The 14,789-nt window shown below is 51.0% G+C and overlaps 1 protein-coding gene across 4 annotated transcripts in view; it reads left to right on the top strand.

The window, feature by feature from the left end:
* Positions 1–1,668: 1,668 nt before the first annotated feature.
* Uroc1 (urocanate hydratase 1) overlaps positions 1,669–14,789 on the top strand; it is a 30,078-nt gene continuing 16,957 nt past the window's right edge. For 3 of the 4 annotated variants that reach the window (XM_008828601.2, XM_029561332.1, XM_029561333.1), the window contains exons 1-14: positions 1,669–1,829; positions 5,355–5,485; positions 6,622–6,715; positions 7,528–7,587; positions 7,861–7,989; positions 8,095–8,156; positions 9,098–9,164; positions 9,254–9,397; positions 10,585–10,673; positions 11,465–11,527; positions 11,770–11,949; positions 12,441–12,538; positions 13,074–13,146; positions 14,272–14,393. In XM_008828601.2, coding sequence (XP_008826823.1) covers positions 1,704–1,829; positions 5,355–5,485; positions 6,622–6,715; positions 7,528–7,587; positions 7,861–7,989; positions 8,095–8,156; positions 9,098–9,164; positions 9,254–9,397; positions 10,585–10,673; positions 11,465–11,527; positions 11,770–11,949; positions 12,441–12,538; positions 13,074–13,146; positions 14,272–14,393 — 1,438 coding nt within the window. In that variant the 5' untranslated portion in view covers positions 1,669–1,703. The remainder of the gene's footprint in view (positions 1,830–5,354; positions 5,486–6,621; positions 6,716–7,527; positions 7,588–7,860; positions 7,990–8,094; positions 8,157–9,097; positions 9,165–9,253; positions 9,398–10,584; positions 10,674–11,464; positions 11,528–11,769; positions 11,950–12,440; positions 12,539–13,073; positions 13,147–14,271; positions 14,394–14,789) is intronic. The other variant, XM_029561334.1, reaches the window with a different exon arrangement.

A 14,789-nucleotide genomic window follows, 5' to 3' on the forward strand; every position in this document is an offset into this window, starting at 1 on the left:
ATTCACATCCAAATGAATGTGGGATTTTTCTCTCCATCAACAACCAGTCCTTTAGGGGACACCAGCAAATGCCTCTTGTCCAGTCTAGGTCTGGCCCTCTACTTGGGGAACACACTACATCCCACAGCTGAGGGCTTGATCTCCAAGACTGCCCATACTTCTGATCTGACCAAGTGATAATAAATTGGGGTTCCTGTGAGATCCCCTCCTAAACTCTGGATTGATTTGCTAATAAGGGGCTGGGGTTGCTTATCAAGGGTGGAAGGCCTCACTAGCATGTACAAGGATCTGGGTTTCATCCTCAGCACCACAAAAAAGAAAACTTGACAGAGCTGACAGAACCAGGAGAGCATGCTACTTCATCTCCTGTAAGGATTCAGGTGACAGCAGACAGAAGGTGATCAGGACCAGATGCAGGAGGCACGGAGCCCCCAGGCCTCTCTGGGGTTCCAGGAGCCCATGTTGTACATCTGTCAAACCCTGTAAGGCCTTCCTTAAGGGTTTTGTGGGGCTCCTTTCATATGAGCATTGACCACTGGTTACCAACTCCACCTTCAGCCCCCTCTCTAGAGATCAGGAGTAGAGCCAAAATTCCCCTAGGGAACAGTGGACTGCTGGGGCTGTCCACAAGCTACAAGGCTACCTCTCTAGAATAGAATGTACTCGCCTCACACCCTGGAATGACACAAGATTTGTGAACTGTCCCCTAGGGTCTCCAGCCACAAGGGCTTCAGGCCCAGGGCAGAGACTAATATATTTCTATCATTATGCCACAATCTCATATTCCATTAACATCCTCCTCATGGAGCTGTAACAGCAGGAGCCACCTCAATGGTGACTCCAGCTGGAGGTTGGGCCCCAGGGTTTCAATCTGAGCTTCACCCATCACTAGCTATGGAACCTTGACAAGTGTCCTAGCCTCTTTGACCTTGGGATGTATACTCAGGGCCAATCCAAGGGTGAGATGCCTCATTTTCTACTCAGAAGAACCAATGCTGAATAACATATAAAGCAGCCAACCCTCACTTCTGCCCTGCACTGAATGCCATGACCTCTTTCTGTAACGGGAGGTGTTGGTCACCACCCACTGTATACACAGGGACGGGACAAAGGCCACAGGGCTGGCCAAGAGTGGTCACTTCTCAGGACCACTGGGATTCAATGGTGGGCTTTTCCTGTCTATGGGCATAACACCCAGCCTTGGCTTATGGACAGGGAAATGAGGAGGACTTTCTAGCAAAGCTGTTAGTGACTAGGGGATCCTGGGGGTGCAGAAAATTGCTTCCACATTTGTCACCTGGCCTCCTCCCTCCCAGGTGGCAGGAGAGAGGGGTACATGGGACACTGGTTTCTGCAGAGCTTGTTCAGATTCAGTATCACGTGGCCTCCTGGCATCAGGACACACATTCTAACATAGCCACCTGTGTGACATGTGCCAAGACTGCCTGAGCAAATCCCAGCCTCAAAGCCCACCAGTACCCAGACTCATGTTCATCTAGCCTGAGTCTGGATTGGAAGGGCCTCCCTCCCCTCTTCAAGCAGCACTCAGGGAGCTGGCCTATCATCTGGTGACCAAAAAGACCTGCCCCTTAGGCCCTGCCCTGGGCCCAATGAGGGCCTAGAAGAGGTGGACCTGAGGCTGCCAGTCCCTGCTCTGCTGGCCCCTGATAGCTCAGTCACCTCACACTGGCCTCTCTGCAAACATGTCGAGCCTCCAGGTGCTGTGCTCCGGCCTGCCCCTACGACCGCTCCCCGAGAACCGGGGACGCTGGGCTGGAGTGCCCCATGCTCCAGTCAGGAACCCCAGCCTCAGCCCTGAAGAGGAGCAGGTAACAACTCCCACCCAGTCCTCCAGGTTCTCTGGAGCCCTTTGGTGCCTTTCAGGTGGGTGGGTGCCCCTCCTTCCTGCCACACCTCAGCTGCCCACCCTGCCTCCAGCAGCTCCTGGGGAAGGGGACATGTGTCAGACTCTGTCACCTGATGTTCTTTAGGTGAGGTCACCCTGGAGAACCTTGGGCTTGGAATTAGAATCCCCATTTACAGATGAGAGCACTGGGGCTCAAGGTCACCTAAACAGTATGTGGTGGCACTGTGGTCACCTCTAGTGGGGAGGAGAAAGAGGCGGGGTGTGAAGTGGCTCCATTGCAGTGGCTTCATGTGAACCTTGCCCAGCCCCACGTGAGTGACTCATCCTCTTGCAGCAGTTTTTCTTTGTACCTCCCCTAAACCTTCCAGTGACCAAGGTTATGCAGCCCCCACCAGTCATGGAAGGTATGACAGTGCTGGAGAGAGTTGACAGTCCAGGTAGCCCTTCACCTAGTGGATCCTTTTACCCAAAAGGCAAGGAGCCCTGGAATTCCACAATTTGCCAGGCCAAGGCTGGTAGGACAGCCTTTCTGAAAAATACATGGAAGTAGGAAGGTTGATGGAGTCCCAGCCCCATGTCCCATAGAGAGGGATGCCAAGGAAGACTGCCCTTAAGTTTCTCCCAGCTGGCCACAGGCAGGGGCATGCTTAGAGGTGCTAGGGTGGGAGACTGGTGGACTACCACCAGAAGAAGGGCAGCAGAGGGAGGAACTGGGGGTGGGGTATTGCCAGGCAAGGAACGGGCACTGCAAGAAGGGAGGACAGGCAGGGTGGTGGGGGTGGGGCAGCCTGCCTTCTCACTTGGCCCATCTGCCTCTGCTGAGCTGGTGTCCTTGTGGTGGCTAATATTTCCTCCCTTTGGTCACTCTCAGCTGGGCACCAGTACCTTAACCTTCAGCCATAAGGGATGGGAAGGCCTGCAGACAGCTGCAGACACCTGAGGATTTCTGGTTACATCCTTGTGGCTGTATGGTGGTGACCATCCCCTGTGGTGTTTTTCAGTGGCAGGAGGGCAGGCCACCTAGGTGTCCCTCATGTTTGTCACCATTTGCTTGAAGGACGCAGCACCCTTAGAGGAGGGAGAACTCACAGACTGGGAGTTTGAGCTGGGAAGGGGCCAAGTCTTGCTTCTGGGAACCAACTCCCCAAACCCAGTGACAGCTTCACTGGAAACACATCTCCCTTTTTCATTGACTTGCTTTGTGTGTGTGTGTGTGTGTGTGTGTGTGTGTGTGTGTGTGTGTGTATTCATCTGTGCACATGTATACAGGTATGTGTGCCCATGTGTGTGAGGAGGCCAGAGGTCAATGTTGGGTGTTTTCTTCAGTCACTCTCCACCTTATTTTTTGAGACAAAAATAAGAGACTGAGCATGGCTGGCTGGCAGTGAGCTCCAGGGTTCCTTCTGTCTCCACCTCCCTGGCACTGGGATTATAGGTACATGCCACTCTGCCCAGCTTTTTACATGGCTTCTGGGGATCCAAACTTGGGTCCTCGGGCTTGTAGGGCAAGCACTTTGCCAACCATGCCAGCTCCCCAGCTCCACTTTAGTTTTTTAAGTATATTTCTTTGACTTTTGACAAATTTTAAAGGTAGTTTTATAAGATAACCAAGTAGAATATTATAAAAGTTTAAGTTTTGGGCTGGAGTGATGGCTCAGTGGTTAAGAGCACCAATTGCTCTTGCAGAGGACTTGGGTTTAACTCCCAGCACCCACAGGCTCCTAACAACCATGTGACTCCAGTTGCAGGAGAATCCAACGCCCTCTTCTGACCTCCACAGGCATTGCACTTACATACATGCAGTCAATACACTCATACACAATAAAAATAATTTTAAACATTTCAAAGTGTAAGTTTTGTGGTTAACATACAATTCACTGTGGCTACTTTTTTTGACACGTCCTTCCAGAACAGCCATACTCTTGTAAGATACCCAGGCCCTCTCTTTGTGTTCTTCAGACAGCCAGTGAAAGTGTACTTTAGGGGTTTTCCAGATGGTTCCTTGTAGCTGTTCGAGTTCCCGTTCTTTCAGCCGCTGTGTACCATTCCATCCTTTCATTATTTGGACAGACTGAAGGCTTCACTCTAACTGAAGAGAGAAAGCTGTTATGCTTTAGTCTGTACTTTCAGCACAGGCTAATTCAACTTTCATGGTCTATCTCACAACATGAGTAGTTCCTTTGTTAAAAACGCCCCAGCATCCTATACACCCCCTCCTCTGTGTGCAATTTTTCTCAATGACCTTTCCCCCAAATTCTGCCTCACTCACATGGCTGTGCTGGGCATCAGATACTGCAGCGGAGCCCTTCCCTGTATGGGTCTGCACACCTATCTCTATCAACACACCATCCTGAACTTGATTTCTAGATCTCAAGTGACACCAGCACCTGCTTGTTGAGTGCACAGACAAGAGTCTTTGCTAGGGACCCAATCCCACACCCTACAAGAGACCTAGGAGGATTCTTGGAGGAAGTGGTTGTGTCAGGTTGGACAAGGTTCTTAGATGGGGAAGGATGGCCATTTGGGGACTAGGGAAGCAGTAGAGACAGGTCTTCCAAAATGTGGGAGTGGAGGAGACCCCACACAGGCAGAGCTGGGAGCACGGCTGAATCAGGCCTGTGACTGGAGAAGACCCAGAGTGCCAAAGCCAGTGTGAGTGAGCATCATCGGATGGGCAGTGTGACCATGGAGATGAGTAAGGGCAGGATGGCTTCATGCCTCGTCTCCACAATGCCTGGATTGTGTAAGCATTTCTGTAGAGACCCCAGGAAGTACAGGGCAGAACCATGAGTATGGGAGGTGACAGTATGGGCTCTCACATCCCATAGATGTGCCTGACACCATTCTAACCATGTCATTAGTACCTAGGATGTGGCTTCTATAATCATGCCTACTCTAAGGCAAGGACAATGAAGTAGGGGAGGCAGGGCACACAGGGCAAACCCTCTCTACAGACAACACATCTCTAGCAACACTGAATCCTCAAATATATATCTTATCACTCTGATATGCAGTTTAGTCCTCCTCTGACACTGGCCCTCCCCTCTTACAAGGACCTTTGTGATTATGAGAGTTGCACTTGGATAGTCCGTGGTGGCTTCCTGTCTCAAGATTAACTGAGTCATTTGTACAACATCCCCTTTGCATGTTGTAAGGCAACATACAGGTTCTGGGGACTCGAATGTGGACATGGTAGGTGCATTACTGAGGCTACTACATCAGATGTGCAGTGTGTATTGCCCAAGGCTTCCCACCTGAGGTAGCACCTTGGGCACCTCTCTGGGTTTGCAAAGGTGTCTGCTGTCCTCCACTGAGTCTTCGACCCCTGCCTGCCCAGCAGTAGTCTGGCCCCTCCAAAGACAAAGAGGTGTTCTCAGAGTGATTCAATGGGTGTCTGAGTGAAGCAGAGGCAATCCCGGTGAGAGGGAGGATGGACCACATTGAGGCCTCAGAGTGGCCTGGGACCCACAACCCATCTCCTTCCCAGCTGGCACTCAGGAATGCCCTGCGCTACTTCCCACCAGATGTCCAGAAGTTGTTGGCCCCAGAATTTGCCCAGGAGCTTCGACAGTTCGGGCACATCTACATGTACCGGTTCTGCCCCAGCATTGAGATGAGGTGAGCACTTTAGACTTGTTCTAAATGATTCCAGGGGTTCCACTTATAGAAGGAAGAGCTGATTGGGCTTATAGTTCCAAAGGAATCAGAATTCATCATGGTGGGAGAGGAGACCAGAATGGAAAGCTGAGTGCTCACATCTTCAATCACTGGCAGGAAGCAGAGAGAAACAGCAAGTGGAGCAAAGCTATGAACCCTCAGGAGCCCTCCCCCGAGACATACTTCCTTCATCAAGGCCATACCGCCTAAAGATTTCACAAGTGACTGGGCCCATATACCAAGTATTCAAATACTTGAGCCTGTGGGAGACATTTTTCATTCATACCACTATAGGTTCCTTATCAGATAGATTTCTGGTCAATAGCCCTGTCCTGTAGTCATTCCTGTGTGAGTCTGGAGCTGAATCCTGTACAAAGTCCCCCTGAAACATGATGTCTTTGACTCTCAGGAGGGTGAGGAGAGCTGGGGGTGTGTGACAATCAGTGACTTCACATCTGTTACCTTCTCCATTAGAATTCTCACACTGTGGCATGCACAGCATCATAGGAAATTGTGAGGATGCCAATATGGGCCTCACCCTGGGCTTCTGGTCCAGCAGCTCTAGGCCAAGGCTAAGAATTTGTAATTTTGGTGTTGCAGCCTATTTTACAGAGAACCATTTTTCTGAACATACCAAAGGCCCAGACTTGTTCTACATAATCCCAGGGGTTCTTACCTCCCCATGAGGCAGGAGTCACTGCCCTTGTTTTCCTCTGGACATGTTGGCACCTGCCATGGATTGGCACCCAGGAGTACTTGATAAGTAAATGAAAGAACAGATCACTAACCTACTCAAAGGTAGAGGATTCTAGAAAGTATCCACCAGCTCTCTTTGTAGTCAGTTTCCTCTTGTATATGAAGTAAGGGAATACAGTGGTTGGAGTGGGCATGTGGGAACTCAAGTCACCTATCAGCTGGTGGCTCCAGCGCCTGCCTCCTTCTGTACTGAAGCTCCTGAGGGGTGCTCCTGGTGCCTGGTGTTACTACCCACACCTGCATGGACACTGCCAACTGGGCCAGAGCAGATGTCGCGCCTTAGCAGGATATGAGGTCTGGGGGCTCCCTTGTCACACCAGCTGCTGGACTTACTTTTTCAGGGCCTACCCAATCCATCAGTACCCATGCCAGACACAAGCAGCCGCAGCCATCATGCATATGATCATGAACAACCTGGACCCTGCTGTGGCCCAGGTAATGGGGGAAACTGAGGCTAGCACAGTTAAGAGAAATGTGCCATGAAATCCTTAAGTAATGCTATAGCCTTGAATGCAGTCACAGAGCTAGCACAAGGCAGTACCTGAACCCTTCTCCTGCTTCTCTCCAACAGTTCCACTGTCTGTTAACCGCAGGACAACATCAAAAGCAGGAAATAAATACAAATATAACATAAAAATCCTATAATAATATGCAATAGTGCATAATATATAAATAATATAAATATACCTGTGATTTTAAGCTTTCTTAGTCACAGATTTAGCAATATTTTATCCTGATATAGCTCAACATTATTATTTGTTTTTCCTTTATTACTAATTATTTGAGAGTTTCATACAATGTATTTTGATCATATTCACTCCCTTCTCCCAACTCCTCCCAGATCCCCCCCCATTACCTATCCACCCAACTTTGTGTCCTCATTTTTTTAACCCATCAAATCCAATTTGTGCAGTCCATACACTCCTGGGTGTGTGGCCATCCACTGCAAAGTGGTCAGCCTACCAGGTGCCTTAAAGAAAACTCTCTCTCCTCCTATCAGTTGCCAATAGCTCCTCAGCTAGGGGTGGGGCTTCGTGCCCACCTCCCCAGTAGGATACCTCATATTCCTCCTTTCAGACTGAATCTTGGATCAAGGATGTATGTTATACAGACAGACATGCTCAGTAGCCCACATGGCTGGCATACTTCAGGAGCTTCCCTTGCCCTCACACCTTTGAGCACAGCTGAGAGCAGGGCCTTGCTTCCCCCTGTCCACAGCCCTATCGCTCACAACATCATGTCTTCAGTTTCCACAGGAGCTGGTGACTTATGGAGGCAATGGGCAGGTGTTCAGCAACTGGGCTCAGGTACAGTGGCCTGGAGAGAGCTCAGTGATCCACAACTTTGCCTGATGCCTGCCTCTCCTGAACTAGTGGCTACCTGGGAGTGCTTCTTATAAGAAGAGACAGGGGTGGCATTATGGGAGGTAGCAGGAGTCCCCGGAGAATAAAGGGGATCTGGAGAGACAAGACTGGACTGCTGGGACCTGCAGGAATCCCTAGATCTGGGTATGGCTTGGGGGGGCCCTATGGGGTGTCAGTTCACACTTACAGAGTCCTGCACGTGTTCTCTCCCTCCAGTTCTGGCTGACCATGTCTTACCTGTCGAAGATGACTGAGGAACAGACTCTGGTCATGTACAGTGGACACCCACTAGGTCTCTTCCCTAGCAGCCCTGCAGCCCCGAGGCTGGTCATTACCAATGGAATGGTAAGTCTGAGGCAGAAGGCATAGAGCCTACCAAGGGCTGGACTTGCAAAAATGGGTGCTGTGGGTAAGACCTCAGCCCCCACATGCTTCTTCCCTCTTTTCCAGGTCATTCCCAACTATTCCTCCAGGACAGAGTATGAGAAACTGTTCGCCTTGGGTGTAACCATGTAAGTTGAAATTTCACCTCACTGTTGCAGCATCTGCCCTAGTCAGCCATGTTTCAGGATAAAACAATATGGCAGTGTTAAATCTGATTAGATGAAACAGACCAGACTGTGGAAGACTTTTCATTTTTGCACACCCCACTGCTGTAATTTTTTATAAATAGTTACCATTTTCAGAATGTGTAACCAAACAAACATGATTTTGGATTCCATCTTTTCCAAAGCTTTTATTACGAGCAATTTCAGACATGACCCCTGTATGTGGCTGCATGAACACCGGCATGTAACGTGGCCATGCTAGGCCATTATCATCCTTACACTGCCTGGCCCAAGAGCCCCCAAAATGATTTTTTAAGCCATTAATAGGACAGGTTTTAGGAGAAGAATATCTGTACACAAAACATTTTGAAGGCAGTAGGGGCCAGAAAGAGGAGGGGCCTGTGGCATATTATGTCATTTGACTTTATTTTTATTTTATTTGACTTTAATTTTTAAAATATTTTGGTTAGCACACAGAGAAGGAGGCTTCACTGAGGTATTTTCATGCACATTCAGTTCTTATTTGCCCTCCCCATAACCCCTCATTCCTCTCTCCCCTTCTTGTTGGTCCTTTTCTCCCCTAAATTGTCCCCTCTTCTGCTTTCATGACACACATATTCCAGCATCCTCTCCTGTTTCCCCCCTCATTGCTCTTCTTCCTCTTCACAGTCTATTTCTCTCTCTCTCTCTCTCTCTCTCTCTCTCTCTCTCTCTCTCTCTCTCTCGCTATCACACACACACACAAATTTAATAACGATCTTTGGTTCCATCCATTTGTCTTAACAAAAGAGAATGTAGGCGCACCTCTGAGAGTGGTTAAAGGCTCACTCTAAAGCTCCTCAGTGATGGGAAAGACATGCCTGGCACCAGGCTCAGGCTCTGCTGCCCTTGTCCTCTTTGCTCAGGTACGGCCAGATGACAGCAGGCAGCTACTGCTACATTGGTCCCCAGGGAATTGTCCATGGCACAGTGGTGAGAGATGGGTGCAATGGGAAGTGGTGGGTCTCTGTGCATGGATGTGCTAGGGTGGAGGGTGAGCACCCTGCTTCTCTCACCCACAGCTCACTGTGCTGAATGCTGGCCGGCGGTACCTGGGCGTTGAGAACTTGGCAGGGAAAGTCTTCGTCACCTCTGGACTTGGTGGGATGAGTGGGGCTCAAGCCAAGGCTGCAGCCATTGTTGGGTGCATCGGGGTGATAGCAGAGGTGAGCCAGGGAGCCTCTGCCAGTCACTCCTCCGCTCCCTGACTCCCTGTCTCCCTTCCTTCCTCCTTCCCTCCATCTGTCCATCTCCCTTCCTTCCTGTGCTCCTCCCTTCCTCCCCATCCTTCCTCCCTCTTGGTCCTTTTTCTCCTTCTTTCCTTTCTTCCATAATTGCTCATACCACATCCCCCTCATGCCTCTTCTTCCCTTACCAGCCTCCTACCCTCCCTCACGTCCTCCACAAAGCCTTGCTCAACTTCATTGGGAGGGTCTCCATGGCGACACATGCACCCTGCTTGCACAGTACCCACCACCCTTCTTGCTCCGTGCCTGCTGACTTCTGGCCCTGAAGCTGGAACAGTGTGTTTATAGACATTGCTTCCTGCATCCCACAAGATGAGGGACCTAGATGAGAGAGAATGAATGTGCGTGAATTCATTATAGACCCGCCCCCGCCCCCGCCCCCTGTCCCCAGCTTGAGCAGCTCAGAGTCGGATGAAAGAGGCAGACAGGTATCTCCTCAGCAGAGTGTGCACAGGAGGCTTTCCCTATGGCTCTTACACCTGTGTGGGAGATGCCAAGGACAGGAAGTTCAGAAGTAGGAGGTAGAGGAAGGAAGGAGCTTTGAGATAAGCCTGGGGACACAGTTCACAATTTGACTTGACAATGCCCATGTTGTATATCTCTGCACTTGATAGGACTGTGTTGGGCTGCAGGTAACAGAAGACATATCTTTAGCAGTTTACATAAACAGAGTTCTATTTTCTCACGTAGCCAACAGCTGGCATTGGTTCAGCAGCTCAGTGATATCAGTGTCAGAACCTCTAGATTATCCTGGGCTTCCCACATGGAGACAAAATTGCTGCCCCAGTCCCATCCATGTCATCCACATTCAAAGCAGGAAGAAGTGAGAAGAGATGTGTTAGATCTATTTCAGCAGTAAACTCGTGTCTCAGAACCCCCTTCATTTTTCTCATCGGCCAGTCTTGGAGCAATGGAATTATGGATGGGTACTATGTTTAGTTTGGTTGAACAATGTTATCCTGAATGAAACCAAGGATCTGTTGATGGGGAGGAGGGAGTCTGTGTCATGAAAGCAGGACAGGGTACATGGAGTAGCACCTCCTTACGGGGAGGGTGCTATGTTCAGGGTCCATGTATAATGGATGGCTTGTGTCTCATGGCCTTAGGTTGACAAAGCTGCACTTGCAAAACGCCATCAGCAAGGCTGGCTGATGGAGGTGACTGACAGCTTGGACCACTGCATTGCAAGACTCAGGTACAGCTGGCTGTGTAGGACTCAGAACCCTGAGCATTGGCATCAGGAGAGAAAGTATGAGGAAAGGCTGGGAGACAGGCAGTTCGGCATGGGCCTGTTCAGTGCCTGATGCCTGACAGGTGGACCCTACACCAGGTGCCACACAAAGGCCCTACTGTGAAGTGTCATGGGAGGGGTCCCTAGAGATTTGCCCTAGAGCCCTGCTGGCTCACAGGCAACCTTGAGGCTCTAAACTTGATATTCTCCTGCCTGACCGCCCAAGCCCTGAGATTGCAGGTGTCAGTGTGCCTGGGTTATAAACATCCTCTTGCCTACTTCTGTTTCTCCAAATGATTTCAGAGTCATCACTAGTATATTCTACAACTTCAGTGCCCCTCTTCCCACATGAATGAGTTCTACAAAGACCCTGATTAGGGTTGAAACATCCATGGCCCAGTGATCTGTCACCTGGGACAACTGTTGTCATTGCAGCTCACTTCAACCAATTGCGGCATTCCGGCCTATGTTTCCCCTTTCTTCTGTCTTGGGATTAGAAAGGATATACGTTACCTTGGCACATGCCTACAGGCCCACAACACAAACAGGCCCACACTGACACAGATCCTCACACATGTCCTCACTCACACACTGATTCACACTTATTCAGACTTACCCTCATGCAGTCAATCCCTAGATGGGCTCCTATGTTTGCCACATTTGGCAAGCATTGAGCTCCTGTAGGCGACGAGGCAGCTGCATCATGGCAGCTGAGGACGGTGTGAGTCTTCTGTTCTTCTCTTCTGTCTTTCTAGGGAGGCACGGAAAAGGAAGGAGGTGCTCAGCCTCGGTTACCATGGCAATGTGGTGGATCTTTGGTACGTGGACGTTGGTGGTTTAGGTACCCCAAAGGTGGTCCCATTCTACCTGACCATGGGCTTTCAAGATCGGTGTTCCAAGCCTTAACTCTGTCCCTCCTGAGATGGTCATCATCCCCACCCAAGCTCATGTGGCCTTCCTGACCATGCCTTCCACAAAGGGAAATGTAGGCACTGCCTACAGTGTGTATAGGTGGGAATGTGGGCTGCTTCTCACCTCCAGCACATGCATGCCACTCCAGGGAGCGCCTGGTCCATGAACTGGACACCACAGGGGAGCTCTTGGTGGATCTTGGGTCAGACCAGACATCCTGCCACAACCCATTCAATGGCGGCTACTACCCTGTACAGCTCAGCTTCTCAGAGGCCCAGAGCCTCATGGCCTCCAACCCAGAAGCCTTCAAGCACCTGGTACAGGAAAGGTAAGAGGGGGGACAGGAAAAGGCTGCTTAGGACAGGGCAATAAGGGCTGCAGGCCTGGACAGTTCATCTGGTTGCCAGGTGGACAGCTGTGTGGACTTGAGCGTGACCCTAACATCTCTGAGCCTCCGCCTCTGGTCAGAGGGGATATGGGCACAGTATTTCTAGGAATAGCAGGACAAACTGAAGTAGCATTTGCAAAATCCCCAGGGCAGCTTCTTGCATAAGTTTGTGCTGGATGAACACTGGGACACCCACAGTACCTTGTCTGGTCCATCTGTTTTTTCCTCAGGGTCCTATGGGGAATGCTGGTTTAGAGGACCACCACCTGGGTCTTGAGGGGCCAGAATTTTAAATAAATATAGGAGTCGGGCACTGAGTAGGGAATACCAGAGGAGCCACAGTGAGCCTGGTGGAGGCCAACTCCAGGGGCATAGACTATCTATGGGGAGCTGGAGGACAGTTCGGGGACCTGACTACCTGCTTGTTGCAGCCTGAGGAGGCATGTCTCGGCCATCAACAGATTGGCCCAGGAGAAGTTCTTCTTTTGGGACTATGGTAACGCCTTCCTCTTAGAGGCAAAGAGAGCAGGTAGGCTGAGTGGAAGTCTGTGCAAGTGGTGCCTGGGGCCTATGTGGCCCTCCCTGTGTGGACTCCCCTCTTCCCTATTCATAATCATGGCTTGGTTACAAGGTCACCCAGTGAGTGCCTGATAGGTCTCACTATGTGTGTCTGCCCAGGCCTTCCCTCTGGAGCCTCGTCCTGCCAGGTGGCCAGGCTTCTCTGGGCTTCAGTTTTTCCCTGTGTTGTGAAAAACATAAAAAGCTTAAAGTCCACTTTGGGCAGTCTTCCTCGAGGCTCTCCTCCCAGGCTCCTGCCGGGGGCGGGGGGGACTGTGGACTGCGCTTCTGTGGCAGATACCTGGTCTGTAGGCCATCATGTCTGCCTCACACCCCAATCACACAGATGGCAGTGTGTAGTCCAGGGCTGCATTCTGCTTTTCCTCCCCTTATTTTACCTAAGGAAAGATCTTTCAGCTCCTTTCCTAGCCTTTCCCAGGGCCCCTGTTTAAGTCACTGTCTGCATGGTTGAGGATGTGCATGCAGGCATGTGTTTCTGGGCACAGGAGCGGACGTGGAGAAGAAAGGAGCCAACAAGACAGAGTTCCGCTACCCCTCCTATGTCCAGCACATTATGGGGTGAGTAATGGGTGGCCCCACATAGGATTGCCTAGTTACAGCCCTGCCTATCTTAGAGCCTAGGATCCAGCCTTCAGATTGGAGGAGGCTCCAATACTGGCGGTCACCGGGCTGCATGCTGAAACCCTCACATAGCCAGGAAATGTAGAGAAACTAAAAATATGGAGGGCTTCAGCAGGGCCTCAGTGAGAACACAGGGAACCAAGGGGCCAGGCATCCAAGGTCACGTCCATGTGTACTCTGCTACCCCATGTATCTGTAGCCTTAAACAGTGTTCTCAAGGAGCTGCCCATTGGATGATGGCTCCACCCTGAGCGGCCGTGGCTCCAGAGTGTTCATACCCATCTGGCTGTGCAGGGCAGGTCTGGGGAGGGTCAGCAGCCCAGGAGAAGTAGAGGATCAGGGGACCCAGAAGGAACCAGGGCCAAGGTAGGTGGTAGGCCAACTGAGGAGTTTGGACCTTAAGCTCAGGTGTTCACAGAGGGGGGCAGAGAGGGACAAATGCCAGAGAAGGATGAAGGCCAGGGATGAATGGAGGCCAGAGAGGCAGAGGTTGCCTTCTAAGGTTCACTGTGTGGGTGGAGGCAGAGACAAGGGTAGGCTAGGGTGCAAAGTGGCTGGGTTCTCCCTGGGAAGAGAAGCAGGAAAGAGACCAGAGGGATGCACCCAGCCTGGAAGGCACAAGGCCACAGCATCCTCTGCCCCATTTCACCTGCCATAGAAACTGGGTCATCTGGAAAGGTCACGGTCCCTGACATGACATCGCCCAGGCTGAGTCCTCATAGTCACCCCTTTCTCTCTGATATTTAGCCTCAAGTGGCTGGTTTTCATGTAGTCTTTATCAGAGTAGTTTGAGAAAATGTCAGCTTGTCTTTGTCTTACCTCCCTGCTCCTGTCACCGGATGAAGAGTGGTACAGCTGGAGAGGGAGGCAGAGGTCAGGGAGGAGGCAGAGGGACAGGAAGGCCTCTGTGAATTCTGTTGCTTAAAGGCCAAGGATTTTGAACGCATTCTGGATTCTTGTCCCTCCCATGTGGCTGGGTATACCCATATGCTGCCCCCTGGCCCAGGGAGAAGGTGCCAGCATCCCAGGAGACCCTGACTGAGGATGTGTTTGTCCTTACAGGGACATATTCTCACAGGGGTTTGGGCCCTTCCGCTGGGTATGCACGTCGGGGGACCCCCAGGACCTGGCTACCACAGACCAGCTGGCCACATCTGTGCTGGAGAAGGCCATTGCAGACCAAGGTGACACTTGGGTGGGCAGTGCTCACAAGAGGGTAGTCTCCTAAATCCCCTGCCTTCATAGGGTACCTAGTAGCTGGAGGCAGATTTTGTATGGGCTCACCTGAGTCAGGCCCAGGTGACTATGCACGGGAACACCAAGCACTTTGAGACAAACCAGGGAGATCCTGTTTCCTGAATGCTTTCTGAGCACAGAAGCCCAGCCCCATCTACCCTCCAGGCTCTGCTCTCCAGCCCTGTAGTCAGATCTGCCTCAGCACCTGCTGGCTGCAAGGTACAAAGAGCCACTGAGTCAGTCAGCTCTCAGTCACTGAGATAAGGTACCCGAGACAGCCAGTCTTCCTTTTAAAGGAGAAGTTTCCTTTGGGCTCTTGGCTTCAGAGACTTCAGAAGGGGTCA

This window comes from Nannospalax galili, unplaced genomic scaffold (assembly GCF_000622305.1).
Source record: "Nannospalax galili isolate Female #2095 unplaced genomic scaffold, S.galili_v1.0 scaffold332, whole genome shotgun sequence".
NCBI lineage: Eukaryota > Metazoa > Chordata > Mammalia > Rodentia > Spalacidae > Nannospalax > Nannospalax galili.